We start from the raw sequence: 15,913 nt of genomic DNA, 5'->3' as shown, positions 1-15,913 counted from the left end.
TTGTAAACAGAATTATATTATAAACTGTACTCTGTTACAACAGGTATTATATATATAGACATTTATTGTTTATACTGTAACATAATTTCATCATACATAATATATTTATATGACATTTTTAAATATTTGCAAAGTGAACATATGTTTAAAGGGTATTATCACACTCAACAAGAAAATAAATGTAATTCATTTTGATAAATATCTATGTTCAAATAACCCTAGATTCACCAATTTACATGTGTTAAATGTACAAGCAGGGTATTATTTAACAAGCATCATTAAACTTTCTTAAAACCACTAAAAACAATATATTCACCCCCTAAATTGAAATTTAAAAACTCTGTAAAATCTCAGCTATCATTTGGCACCAATTTTGCATACAATCTACAGGTACATGTACATGTACAAATGTAAATCATGTTTTTTATCAACTGAAGAACTAGTGCTATTGCCTCTTTAAATATTCTAACCTAAATAAACTTATATATTGCTCAATGTGTATAATCATTTATATCTATAGCGATTATCAGATTAATATTACATACCTGTAAGTCAAATAATCTACTATAACGTCTATATATAATATATGTTCCACCATCAGACCAACTAACTCTCATTACATAAACCTGAAATACAATATTGAAAATTTTATAAAATTGAAAGAGAGCCCTAAAGCAGATGAGGTGAGGAAATATATTATGAATCTGCTTAGTATCAGAAAAACTGAACTACTTCCCCTGTCATATGATTGTTTTCATTTAATATGAGCTCTGTCCGTAGTTGCTTTCCTGTTTTGTTTACCCAAATTAGCCACTTTTATTCATTGAAATATTTATTTGGGAGGGACTCTTTAAAGCGGCTTTAGGTAAGATGAGATAAAGAGCTGACAGTTCTCGCTATAATAGATAATGAAAAGAGAATCTGATGAAAATTTCAGTCCAGTTACTTCACTCTGAGTCTGGATATCAACGATACAATTATAGGCTAGCCTTGATTGTCATTACTACCGTTGATACGATAATAAATAAAGTCTTGATTATCCATTTTTACGGTAACAGCACCAAGCGCAAAATGTATTTAAATCTACTTATATATCGCAGCCATCCGATGGCATCAAGGATTGATTATGGTCTTGGTAAGTTAATTTAAAATGTCTAACTAATAATTTATATAACATTTATGGCTTAAAGAAAGACCTGAAAGAAAGTACTTGTACAATTGGAAAATTCAATTTTTAGTCTTAATTTTTACTATGTATACAAAGTTGAGATAATGATCATTAATACTATTAATAGCTGAATATGCACAGAAATTTTTTAATTATATACTGCAGGGCATATACATTGGCAAATGATTTCCAAATTATTCTTGAAATATTCTGAAACGAATTCCAGCAGGATACTGAACTCTCATTATGCAAGGCCATTAAATGTATTTGCTCAATACTTGACGAATGACATGTAACACCTTACTTAAATCTTAAGCAGACACTGGATTCAGGATAACGCATTTAGTCAACATAATCCAAAATTATTATCTTCACATAAAAAATGTGAATTAAATGAAAAAGTACAAAATATTTACAAAATCTGGTAAAATAGAAGGGCAAATAGATCTTTTCCGAAAAGTTTTTGATGGTCTAATGGGAGAACTCCCAAGAAAAAAATTTTAACCCGAAAAGGTTCCCTTTTTGAGTTGGTTCATAACAAAGGGTATACCAGAAAAACTCTAACAAAGGGTATACCAGAAAAACTGTCTCAAGTACTAATTTATCAAAACAAGACTAAAGACTTTACTTAAAGACATTCCGCTCTATTCCACATTTATTACATAGTTTAACCTTTTTTATTTCTTAATGCTGAAGTGATACATTTTACAAAAAAGATGATTCATAACAAGTGACAACTGATAATTAATAATCAAACTAGTTAAACTAATTACAGGTAATTAATCAACATTAATCAATGATAATTACATTAAACATCCACAATTACCTATGTACATATAATATCTATCGTGTTCATTTCACCAACTTATATAACTTTATTAGATATGCAGTTTATATATTGGATATCTTTAATTTTCATTCCAACATGTTTATATTTTAATTTGAATACACAAAACTCTGGCCATTTTGAGGCTAACATAATGTAATTCATATTTCTACGGTTACATGTGCAGCATGAGTTGGAGAACATTGTCCGGGCGACAGTGTTTCTCTCAATGTTTACACAGGTGGACATCATTTTGTTGTCCAATCCAAATAACTAGGCATGCATTCCCATGTCAGCCCCAGAGGCAGCACCTCTGACAGTTCATCTCTGGTTACGCGGATTCCTCTCTTGATAAATATATGGGAAAGGTTTGCAAATATTTTGAATCAAATGTGCCACTGACTGGGCATAACATAGGTCTGAAATTGAATTAAAGAGCACAGTATGTCTTTTTGGCACATCATACTAATTAGTCATGTGTGTATATCGTTAATTTAAATGATGAAGTGAATCCATCAAGTGATGTCAAATACTTCAAACACTACATTCAAATAAATGAATGTAAAGGCCTAATCAGATCTAATCAAATTTGTGCTTGTTAAAGATGTCCTTCAAGTCTAAAAAAAAAACTACAATAAAATGGCTACAACAGGTGATGTTTATTTTAGCCATGGGTCAAACTTGTGACACCTTCGTTTCTTGACAGACAGTCAACTAATTAACGTATGGCTGTGTCTATACTCAAATGTTGATCTACAATATTGTATTTTGACCATCACCCTATCTCTACCTCTAGTCTATATAATCTAGAGAATAGAAGAAAAAACACAACAAGAACTTGTTATAAGTACACCCTCTATACAATAAAACGCTTCAAAAAGAAGAGAAAACTTTTGAACTTGTCCATCAAGAGCTGGTGTGTAAACCTACAAAAACATACATGTACTCTTAAAGAAAGCTGTTTTGTTTCTACAATGGTCAGTCTTATATCAATAAGACTACAAAGTATACAAACGGCAACCCCATTGCATATGAACAAATCTTAATCCCCATCACATACGGTTTACTAAAAGTACCTCAGCAATGTACTAAAAGTACATGTACCGATACCTACTTTGTGAAAATAAAAAACTTGTGCACCACAATATCAAAATGAATGGATATGAGATAATGTGTTTCCCGCTTTCTTTTAAGAATGAATATGCAACTAAACAACTTATTCATTGTGATATACATAGAAAGACAATAAAACACATCTTATTTAAATATAACAACTACATATGAATACATGTACTTGTGTGTGTTTTAACTTTTACTTATTATAATTAATTGAATTCACTTTTAACAAGTCAAGTTTAATGATTTAGTTATCTATTTCCTTATGAACTAATGGACAGAAGATAACAGCTTTAATATCACAAGGATCATATAATTTAAATGAACATTTAAATTTAGTAGGAAGGGTTTCACAAGAAGATTATATCAAATTATTTTCTCACACAATTGCACTTACATGTAGATAATAAGAAAGAATAAGCTGCATTATGAGACGAGCGTATTTTTCCACCCAAGCATGCCAATTATCAAAATCAATCTCAAAAATCGCCTGTGTGCCCTTTCACAGTGACAACAATTCCGCTCGGTGAAACATTTACCAGATGATCGCCTGTATCTAGCATATTATTATATATTTTGGGGTCAAATATTATACACCGCAAATCGATTCGCCGGAAAATCCGCTCTTCTGTCCATGTCCAGCGTATATTGTCAAGCGAACCATACTTATAAGTTAATCGAAAACTTCACTGATATCACATGATCTCAAAATGGTGTCCACATGAGTGACATGATCAACATAATTTACCCACAGAATGGTGTACACTCTTGAGACAATCGCTAAGTGCGCCCATTTGTGATCGGCCATAAAAAATCGCTGGCGAATTTCAATCTGCATGATCAGGCGAAAAAATATGCTTTATCCTAGGCTTTATTTTAATTAAAGTTAAACATACATTATGTAAGAGCTAAATCTGCCTACTATTGCAGGTCTTTCTTTAGGCCTGAAATGTTATCTAAATTATTAATTAGACATTAATTAACTTATCCAGACCATAATCAACTCTAGATGGCATCACTAGCCTGTGATCTTAAGTGGATTGTGAGCCGATTTACTGCATAACTTTCCGTCTCGATTTAACGATTAAATGGATAATCGAGACTATGCTGTTTAGTGTACTGACTTTAGTAATGGTGACCGAGGCTAGGCAGATATTTTATTCGCTTAGTTCTCGATTCATAGTGGATCAATTTGAATGAAATTTTCGGCAAATTGCCTTTACGTTATTTAGTTTTTATCTATTATAGTGAGAACTGTCAACTCGTTATTGAATCTCCCACAATGTATCTTTAAAGTTTCTGTGCATTATTTGCATTTTTCAGAAAATATCAAATTTCCCTTCCACTTGGTCCTCTAAAAACTATTTATACAATTTGTGTGGTTATTTTAAATCTATCTTTAATAAAACATATGTGTATATTTATCTATATAGCAGATATCCCCAGGAAATAAACCCATCCTATAACTTATTACATCATACTCATTCACTATTATTGACCCAATCCCAATTTTATGTGATTTACATACCACGTATTTCATGGAAAGTGTGTAGGTCTTATTTTCAGACAATCAATGAGAACCACAAATCAAATAAAATTTCTTCCTGTTGAAGTATAAACTTATAATACTTTATAAATCCACCAACAAATCCAAGATAGTGACGAATTAACTCCTTATTGAAAGTACATGTACTGTCGATGGGTGGAAGAATCGGATCTTCAAACAAATGTTAAGCCCAAATATTATGCATATGTATGTAAATGTACAATAACTGACCTCAGAACAATCCCTACATGTAATTACACATTTCACAATATGAGAGGAGGGATTGCAGCACTCCCTTAAAAGAGTAGCAGAGGCTGGACTGGTGTGGCCGGTAGGATCTGCCTATCTGCTGGATCAAATGATAATACATGTACATAAATAGGAGCTTCGAGATAATAAATGTACAGGATAGAAAACAAAGCTTGATTTCCACACTCCTACCCCATCTCCACTAACCATTTGTATGTACATGTAGGTATATACAACTAACATATGAAGACGCTCGAGAAAGAGTAGACAGTTTATGATTTGAGGTATATCAGAATGAAGTAAAAGTAGTTGATTTTTTTACTGGACATATTTTGTTATTTATTCATGTATTTCTCTACCGTAAACATTTAAGTATTTGTACTCTATATCTACTTTAATATACAAGTAGGTATATATATATACAGTCATTGTTTACGATAATAATATATCAACAAAAAATGTCAAAATAGCTAAAAATATAAAAAAAAAAATATTTTGCTTTATTTGTCAAATCTAAATTTTTACCATTCATGTTAAATCATTAAAAAAATATTTTGGCCTATTTGAACCATTTGTTGATATCATGAGAGGGTTTAACGTTCAATTTTATTTCATTAATTCTCTTGCGCATACCTGTCGTTAGCAGTGAGAGAAACAGGAGAACCTGGAGAAAATACATGAGGTTGGACAGGTGACACTTCTCCTTGTCAAACCCGTCCCACTTGACTCAATGGCAGACCTTATGATGTACTACGCTCGCGTTAACCATTCGGGCACCCAACCCCTCTTGTTGATATTGTGATGCACTGAAGGGAAAGCACTGACTAAGATTTAATGTAATTGCAATAAGTAATATATATGTGACCTGTGATAGCAAAGTGAGTCCATAGTCGCAATCCTTTTTTTCCTTTTTTAATATCATAAAAGACTTGCGACTTTCGACTTACTTTGCTATCACAGGTCACATATATCTTACTTTTATTGCAATTACATTAAACATTAATCAGTGCTTACCCTCAAATCTGTTATTATAATACCAAAGTCAACCATTCCAGTAGGCTACATGTACATGCTACATGTTAATTTTTGTTTTAAAAAAGACAAAGGGAATTCTTAAATGTGAGTCATAACTGACAGAATAGCAACATGATTGACAGGGAGTCAAATTCTGCCACAGTTATGTCAGTCCTAATAACAAATTAAGTGTGGATAAACTCCTCGTACTGATTCCAACTTTACTTCTATCATGATAAAAAACCTTAAGATTTATGATTTATTAAAATGAATGAAGTACTACTCTTACTGACATAAAGTGTGTAAAATGATGATATTCTGAGGATACATAAGACTAAAAATCAACAGTCTATATTTACAACTAGACAGATTAACTGTACTTCACATCTGCTAACAAGAAGAAGTCACACACTCAGTTTGCCTACATATTGTAATGTCAATATTATCACAATTCATCTTAAACTGATTCATATAATCATGGGTTATTCTGACACAGTAGCAAATTGTCAACATTACAGTAATATTGAATAAGTTCAATTTGAACTCTTCAACCTGTTAAACTGTTGGGATCAGATAACTTTGTATCTAGGGTAAACATACATACACATAATATATAGGCTGCCAGCTAGGCAATTAAACATAGGCCCCTACATCCACACCAGCTAAGTGGTCTAGGTAGTCCATAAAGCAAAGTTTGTGGTCAAGAACCCATAAAGTAATTACTGAATTTGTTCAAATTTTATAGGCTTCTTCCTAGCGCTAAAACAATTAAGAATTTATGAAAACGCGTAACTTCAAGTCAATATTCACATAATCTCATAACCAGTGTCGACTGAAACTGACATCTTAGTCCATTAATAAATCGTTGACTGCTGCAAATCGCAATATACAACCAATTTCATATTTTTGATCCTACACATTAAAATATGGATGCATAAAAATTATAGACCTACTGGTACATATAGGCATCAGAATGCATGTAAATTATTTGTATTTTTGCCAGGGCATTGAAATTCTACCAAACTGCATGTACATTTATTTTTTTTAAAGGGTTTGTTATTGAGTTCCGTAACACTTCCATCAGTCCTGAAGGCAATAACTTTACAGCGAGAATCAGTTCCTTATGTATCAATTTCTTTCCTTGTTTTCATATGGAACACATTTTATAATAGCCAAGAATTGATTGCTGTGTCCGCTACCTTTCATGGTCTTTGTGAAGCATTCTGCTGTATAAATTAGTATAAATATTTGATTTGGTGTTGTGTTTCTTATTTATGTATTTAATATTATTTTTTCCTTAGCATTATTAGGTTTATTGAGTACGATACTGCATTGTACTTTCAAATATGTTGTGTCTAAATAAGGTATCAAGCCAACTCAGGTCAAATGCAAACAACAGAAAAAAAAACAAGTTATCAAGTTTTAATTGTTCATTCCTTTGATTGTCATACTTAATGTTCAACCAAATAGGCCCCTCGATTCAAGCTGAATCTGGGAGGTAGTATATGTAGGCCTGACATTTTTATTGTCGGAAAAAAGGCATCAGTCACTGTCTGTCAATTTGTTCAGCACTGCTTAGTTTCTATTATAATGTATTTAATACCTGTTCAACACAATGTTAAAATACCAGCAGGTAGATATACAATAAAGATAGGTTGCCAGGCATACGTCTACAGCAGCTAAATCGTCCGAGCAGCCGACAAAGGTTGTCACACATTTATTCTTTTGTAGGTAATGGAAGCTTTTACAAGACACTGATATCAATCAGATCAGATGATAACTTTTGTCATCAGAGGGTTCTTACAAGGTTCAACAAAGTGAAACAAGTGCCATAACTTTAGAAGCTATATATACGGAAATTGATAAAATTCTATATCCTTCTACGTTTTACTAATCTAAATAATGCATATTAATTTAATACAGATCGGATGAAACAAGGGCCATAATTGTAAAAGTAATTAAAAGAAATTACTGAAATTCAATAGGTTTCTTTGTTTTATGTGGGCATATAAAAATCATTATTTCAAGAGTCTGCTTTTACATCTTCAGGGATTAAAGTATGAGCAAGTAAACACACCTTCTTGGTAAACTAGATTTAAATTCACATACAAATGTGTTCTGACTACTCAAAGAATTTCAAATACTACAAATATTTCTTTTAGTTATAATAAAGCAAGTCACCCCATTTCACTTTTGATGTCCTCTGGCAGAAATCTGTATTCTCATGAATTGTCTGCCTTTAAGGTTTGTTAACCTTTAATCATCTAACTGTTAACTTTGAAGACATTTGTCTACATGTAGATTGTAAACAGAAAACAGCTCATTAACAAAAGAAATATCCTTAATAAAAATTTAAATAATTCGAATAGACAGAAATAGAGTGGTAAACAACAAGTTTTTGTTCCTTCACTTTACAAATGAAGATGACGACCTTCTCCAGAGGTACACCATACTCAAACATCTATATGTGTGTACCTGATAATAACAAACAGTCTACTAGATAATACATACCAACATGTACATGTACATGTAACTTGAAGGATTATTAAACTTTTCATTATCTTATTTTGAGCTCCATTAATAAAGTATTTAAGACATTAATGCATACCTTTCAGCAACATGAATTATTATTATTATCATATATAATGCCCTGCAGTTTCATCTAAGTTAAACCAAAAAAAAATAACAACATTGTATTGTATGCAGTCATAAATCTATGTGAGATTTCTATTGACATACTGTATTTTTTATATTACCGTAAAGGCGCAAAGGCATTAATGTTTTCTGAATAAGACAATTTTCAAAGTCAAGTATATCTATAACAATTGTTTTGGCAAGATTTCTAGACTTTGGTTCTGTAGATGATTGAAAAGCAGTAGGTATTGTGATCGTGCAATATATTATAAAATATAGTAATACATTTATAGTGCATATGGTAAGTTTTAATAATAATGAAATATCAACAGAATGACACAAAACAAAGTGACAATGTTTTACCCATGACATGGGTTTTATTCAGGGTATCTTTCTGGAACAGCTGGTATCACTGAGCAATGAAGTTTTGTTGGCGATGAATGATGTCCTTTGACAAGTTTGTGTGACTAATTACTTTAGATCCATCTGGCATAGAAGTTAAACTTTGGCACTTATGTGCAAGGTAGCATACTTTTACTTTATACCGGTATGTAGCACTAGCAGTTCATCATATAATTAAATTCCTCATTCAACAACACTATTTTCGGACTGTACAGCTTTTGTTTCTTGCAAGTTATTTCTATTTTGTTCCTTTTTGCTCTCAGATACCTTCTCATCAAGACATACCCCCATTACCCACTTAATATCAAGCTGAGACTCACACAAGGCTGGGAATCAATCCAAAAAGTCTGTGATTAGACTAGAAATTAGTCAAATTAAAAACTTACAATACAAATTGTCTAGATGAAAGAGTATACATACTTGACAAGATAAGAAACTGAATGCATTCACATTTAATATTAATAAATGTCTTGAAGGTAATCACCTAGACACTATCATAATTAATGAGTAATATTTAAACTATTAATTAAAGTACATCTATTAATACAGGTACTAATAATGTTTACATGACACCTAATTACCTGTGTAATCAGTGTATATCATGGGAACTACATCTACATGTATAAATGTAATATAATAATAACTGGTTTATATATACACAGGTATTGTTGTGGAGTCAATAGCAATAATATTAATGTTACTCAGATCTGAATGTTTTTTTGTTTTGTTCTACCTTTAACATTTAGATCACATTATTACTACCTGTGTATATAAAATCAGTTTGTGTATTTATAGTTTATATAAATCAGGTTAAATCAGTTATTATTATATTACATGTACATGTAGATATAGATTGATAAGACTAATAAGAGGATATTTATAGAAACTTTGTGATTAATAAATGTATAGGCACACTTTTAAGAAACCAGTGATTATTGGTTTAGTTACAGTATGTGTAATGACATAACAATATAGATCACATACAATCTTTCTTTTTAAAAGAAGGAACTAAATGATACACTTTGAGGTATTTATGACTTTTGGTACCATTGTTAAGGCCGGGGCAATAGCAAAGTACATACATTTAGTCTCTAGAGTTTTAACTATTTTCTAAATCTGGATATAATTATTTTTGACATTTAGCCAAGAGAGTTCATTCACAAATGTATCATTATCATAATTAAATTGTCAAAAGATTAAATGAGTCAGCTACACACAAAAAATGCTCGTACATGTACATGTAATTACTAGTTCAGAAACTATGAATAAATCAAATATATTCACACAGCACAAAATTTAAAGGGGCACTAGGTAAGATTAGACAATGAGCTGACAGTTCTTGCTATAATAGTTTTAAAAAACGATAAGGAAATGAGAATATGCTGAAATTCAGTCAAATTGCTTCACTCTGAACCTAGATATTACTATTACTATTAGCTGTTCAATTTTAGGCTAGCCTCAATCGTCATTAGGCCTACTAACGTTCAGATAGTAAACAAAGTCTTGATTATCCATTTATACGGTTATTTCATCCAAAACAAAATGTAATCTAATCCACTAACTATCGCAGGCATTCGATGACATCGAGAGTTCATATTATGATCTTGGTTATAAGTTGTTAACTAATGTATTTTTAATTTAGTAAACATCTACTAAGCCTATATAAGGCCTAAAGAAACACCTGCAATAGTTAGATTTAGCTCTTGTAATGCATATTTAATCCTCTTCATCATGTAACACACGAAGAAGAAGATTCCGGATATTTGTATTTTTTTTGGCTTCGTAAATCCCCCTCCAAAAAAACAGTTATTCTGATTTATACCGTCGTAGTAAGTCTACTTACATAATGTTTACTAGGGATCCGTCGTTTTTCCACATCAGTTACATGTACTTCTGTTATGGACTTCATTTTGAGAATAGTAAACTCCAAACTTTTGAATTATATATATTCACACCACTACATTCTAATCAAAAAGAACATTTTACTCAGCTGTAACAACTTAACGTTAAAATAATGTCAATAACAGTAAAGCCTTCTCACATTGGTGAAACTCCCGGAAATAACGAATTTTTACGTTACAAAAATGTCACGTGATGTGTAGGAATTCCCTTAAAACAAAACTGGTTTCAGTTGATCATTGGTCTAAAAGTATAACGGAAACCGGTTGCATCGACTGTCTTACGCGTGACTCACGGGATATACCTTCAGAATCAGGAGCGCTGTATTAACACGATAAAGTAAGAATATCTTGAGTCAGACGGTTTTTGCATTACCATATGATTTTGACTGTACGCTAAGAAAATTATGTGTTTTGTTAGATCTTGACCTTATATTAATAACAGGAAATATTTAAATAATTACTAACAATTGTAAACCGAGGAGATAATAGACCTTATTTAATTACACAACTAATATTTATAACATGTAAACATATGTCTGTGATAAAATAATTGCAATATACACGGTCTTGACAATATAAAGTGATAGTTTGAATAACATTGACAATAAAAGTATTATAATCATTTTAAAACAAATAGGTTTCTTTTGTTGACAAAAAGTATGGAAAGTTGCCAGGCCACGTATCTTGATCAAGATAGGCCTACCATTAGATTTTATTGTACATTCGTCATTGTACATACTATAAACCATCAATAATTAACTTAATTAAGTGCAGCATACACTACATAACATACATCTACACAAACAACGATAAATTACAACATGGCAAATAATTTATACTTTAACAGGCATAAAGCTCAAATTCAATATTATATAAATTTATATAAACACAAATTATTGGTCCATTGCAAATTACAATAAATAGGCTGCTGATGTTCTTAACACAAGATACAGTTAGTTTTATGGATACACAATTACTGAGTTTAATACTACAACGTTTCGACTGATGTTGTTATTGTACCATGAAAATATGGACTCCTGATAACAAATATTTAAGACACAGTTAATAATTTTAAAAACCTAGTAGACGGGCATGTACTCTATTCTCTCAAGCGTGATTTGTGAAGAGACGCCTTGACGAACCAGTTTAAATGTCAATGCATAAGTGAAATTTCAAAATGTAGGCCTTCCGATGTAGACTGCACTAATAGGACTCGGCTGATCACTTATTTTGATGAACAAAACTGAATAGAATTTTCATTAAATGTTTAAAATAATAAATGTAAATCAGTGTATCTATTACATTAATTTGTGCATTTTGACCCATTTTTGTCCATTTTAGGTTCCAAAGAATATAGATTTAGCTCCTCTAATAACATTATTGATATAATATAGCTGATATCAGACCAGGACTCTTTTATTTTATTAATTATTATTGAATACAATTATTTTATGTAAACAGGTAATTGTAATTTTCCAGGTGTATTCAGATGTGATTAAACTGTGTACATGTACTACAAACAGACAGCTGATAATACATGTACAAGTACCGGTATATATATATAATATTATGCCCAGATATTCTTTTGGTATTTAAAATTTATTAGCAAAGCAGTTTTTGAATATTTGTTGCAATATTACATGATTATTATTCATGGTGGTTATTTTTTATATTTAAATTCATTCTTTCACTTTCATTCAGGTAAATTATTTGAAGTGAATGATATTTCATGCCAGAAACTAAACAAGGACAATCAGATTAAATCCCTGCACTGGAGACCTTTAAAATAGTAGGTCAAACCTGTATTGTTATTGTGGTTAGTTATTTACTATGGAGGTGGACATTAAAAGAAGATATAAAAAAGATATGCCTGACTAGCTTTGTTAATAATGTAACAAAATGCCACCTGCAGTGTGGATATGGGTCATTTAGTTTATATGGCATGAATGAATGTCACCAATGGCTAAATTGTCAAGAAATAGATACAGAATTGGTTGTGAATGAACAGATTGGAGAAGGGGCTGTAAAAAAAGTAAGAACATATATATATACTGGCAAAATATTGCAAAACTATTCTTTAACAGGACAGATTTCTTAAACTCAGTTATGAGGTTTTCTCCCATTTATATGTCAATATTGATACCATTTCAAAGCCAAATTATTATAATGATTAGGAAATATAATAATGTGATCTAAAAAGGCCATACCTTTATAACACATTTGTATGGTGTTGCATAATAATTTGGGTGAGACACCTTTATGGTATACAAATACATTCTTCTCAACAGCTACTGAATCGCTTTAGTTCACATCAATTTAAAATTCATGAGAAACTGAATGTTACCAAATAAGATTGAAATATTAAATCAACACTATTATTTCATAGTAAGGATATATGATGTAAAACTAAAATATAAGTATATTAATTTAAAGATACATTATGGGAGATTTTTATAAGGAGTTAGCCATTCTTGCTATAACAGATCAAAAATAGATGATGAAAATTTCAGTCAAATTACTTTATTCTGAACATAGTTATCACCACTCACCAGTGTAATTTTTGACTAGAAATGGGATTGAATTCCATCTTCACCGATTCTTAGTATGGCCGATCGTTTGATTGACAGGCGTTAACTCCACCTACATAATCTCTGCTGTCTTTTGTCTGCTGTCATCATATCCGAATTTGTGTTTTACCTTTTTGGATTTTTATAACAATTGGACAAAATGAGTGAGAGGGTCAATTTTCATTCTTACTTGTATTTTGGGCATGCATTAAATCAATTGAATATAGGACATAATATTATAATACAATTGTGATAAATCTATAGGTATACACCAGTGGCGCCGTGCCTATTGGGGAAATAAAAATATTTTTATTGATATCATTAAGACAGAAGACCTGTCTGTCTGTATTAGTCATCACACGGTCTCCAGGAATTGTATAATTTGTCATTATCTGTTTTAGTTTATTGCACTTTAAATAGTTTAGATGTCATTTGTTAAGGCATCGCTTCGTACACTCTATCATTTAGCCTTGAACCGGGAGTATGACGTAAACGTAACGGTTAATCTCCGCTCATGATGCCATTTAAAATTAAATCAGTCAACGAAATCCCGTTTAAATCCAAGCTGAATCCAGGCCATCCGTGGGTCTACAGAGTTGATTTTGTGCTTGATGTGTAAATAAAGATCTAATTTATAATTTCTATGACATCTGAAGCCTAAATAAAGACTTGCAATAATCAGATTTAGCTCTTGCATTATGTATGTTTAACTTAAATTATATTAACTAGCCTACATTAATTTAAATATGAACTGTGTCAGGCAGTGTTACTATTCAGCAGTTACATACAGTTATATTTCAGCCACATGGAAATGAGTCAATTGACATCATATGTTAGAAAAAATTGCTCATATATTCCAAACTCCACCACAAATGTTATCACTCACTTTTAATCATCATGGTTATAATTTATTAGCTACAATTACAACCAGCACATTAATTGTCAATGCCATTGCTTTCTTGTTATTTTTAATTTGTATTTATTATATTCAATAACTGATAAAATTAAATCAGTTTCTTTTGTTATAAAACAATTGAGCTAAGACTGGTATTACCACTGATATCATGGAAGACAAATTTAGATCTTGTATTTACAACAATTATACCTATTTTCTTGTGTTTACCCCTTTTTTCATTGCAAATTGTGGTGAGGTTTTTTATCTAGAATATAATAGAATCGAAGGAGAAGGCTTGAATTTATATTTTCTTTGTCAGGCTTCGGTTATAATATTTTTCATTATGAGGCATAAAAAGCAGGAGATATATAGAGATGTTCAACCTCCTTCAGTAATTTTATCAAATGACTGCGTTATAAAGTTGAGGATCATCGCAATGTTTAAAAAAATGTAATAGGCCACAAAATGGCATAGATTTTCATTGAAGTCAATGTGGAGAGAATTAAAAGTCCAGTTTTGGCAATAGCCTCAGTTATCTCCCTTAACACATTTTCATATTTATTTATAGCTAATAATTGATTTACATGTCTATTGTTTATGGTTTCCTTCCTTGTTCCATGTTAAGATGTGTAACATGTGCCAGGATAAAACTTCATTTTATAGACAGCATATGAAATATTATACATAAGTTACACAGACTACAGGACTGGGGTAAGAATAGAGTAGTTATCTCCCTTTATGTATTACCCATTTCGTAATTGACGTTCTTTAATTTGTTGAATGTTTAAAAATGTTTATCCTATGTTGCAGGTCTATCTTGGCCAATGGAAAGAAAATACTATTGTTATTAATAAGGTGAAAAATCCAAATTTTAGAGACGATTTTCAGGATGGTTTGACCAATTTGATGAACTTTCAACCAGACACCCATGTTGTCCAGCTTATTGGTTATTGTTGGGATTCAGATCTGTTTATAACTGAATATCATGAATTAAAATCTGCTGATAGAATAGAACAAATATTTTACAAAAACCAACATTTAGACCACCTTCAAAAAAGATTTGAATTATGTTTAAAGTATATAGAAATTATCAATTTTTTACACACAGGTCTTAATGAAACTAGGGTAATGTGTGACTCAAATGAACCCCACAAAGCCCTTTCACAACTTCTCGTACGGGATGATTTAAGCTTGATATTAAATGATGCTGACGCCCTTCCTCAAGTGAATAGAAGCCGAAACGAACTAATAAAATGTGGTCATAAAGAATTAACTGGTGCTTATGTCGCTCCTGAACAGTTGTGGCCCTTTGATTCAACTTTCAGTGACTCCCACATGCCAGGTTATGATGAGAAAACAGACATTTGGAAAATACCTGATGTTTGTAAAGTATTATTTAATGAGAGACCTGGATCAACTGGTCTACTTTTAAAATTATTTGATATAAACAGCCGTTGTAAAAATGAAAATCCTTTGGAGAGACCAACGGCTCAGGAAGTGTATCTGATGTACCAGAAGGTGTACAATAATATCTTTAATATTAACCACTTTGAATGAATGACTTGTTATATTTTATTAAAATCACATGAACTTGA

General features: G+C 31.2%; 2 protein-coding genes across 4 annotated transcripts in view; one reads left to right on the top strand and one right to left on the bottom strand.

The window, feature by feature from the left end:
- Positions 1-11,014, bottom strand: part of LOC126816369 (SH3 and PX domain-containing protein 2B) — a 23,286-nt gene extending 12,272 nt beyond the window's left edge. The window contains exons 1-2 of the mRNA XM_050542813.2: positions 10,799-11,014; positions 546-626 (exon numbers count right to left, since the gene is read on the bottom strand). Of these exons, the coding sequence (XP_050398770.1) occupies positions 546-626; positions 10,799-10,864 (147 nt within the window). The 5' untranslated portion in view covers positions 10,865-11,014. The remainder of the gene's footprint in view (positions 1-545; positions 627-10,798) is intronic.
- Positions 8,786-15,913, top strand: LOC126816377 (protein O-mannose kinase). Of its 3 annotated transcripts, none has more exons than XM_050542838.2 (3): positions 8,786-8,854; positions 12,558-12,888; positions 15,129-15,913. In XM_050542838.2, exons 2-3 carry the CDS (start codon positions 12,799-12,801, stop codon positions 15,873-15,875), a joined length of 837 nt encoding a protein of 278 aa, XP_050398795.1. In that variant the 5' UTR covers positions 8,786-8,854; positions 12,558-12,798; the 3' UTR covers positions 15,876-15,913. The 3 variants fall into 3 exon arrangements, with proteins under 3 accessions (XP_050398795.1, XP_050398793.1, XP_050398794.1); XM_050542836.2 differs by lacking the exon at positions 8,786-8,854 and adding an exon at positions 11,070-11,193; XM_050542837.2 differs by lacking the exon at positions 8,786-8,854 and adding an exon at positions 11,175-11,244.

Source organism: Patella vulgata, chromosome 3 (assembly GCF_932274485.2).
Source record: "Patella vulgata chromosome 3, xgPatVulg1.2, whole genome shotgun sequence".
Classification (NCBI taxonomy): domain Eukaryota; kingdom Metazoa; phylum Mollusca; class Gastropoda; family Patellidae; genus Patella; species Patella vulgata.
The sequence above is the reverse complement of the archived record's forward strand: the minus strand, read 5'-3'. Positions and strand labels throughout refer to the sequence as shown.

Bases quoted from the DNA above. Each gene is read 5' to 3' on its own strand.
- LOC126816377 (XM_050542838.2), top strand. From the start codon at position 12,799: ATGAATGAATGTCACCAATGGCTAAATTGTCAAGAAATAGATACAGAA. The intron at 12,889-15,128 runs GTAAGAACATAT...CCTATGTTGCAG, and splicing joins GAGAAGGGGCTGTAAAAAAA to GTCTATCTTGGCCAATGGAA.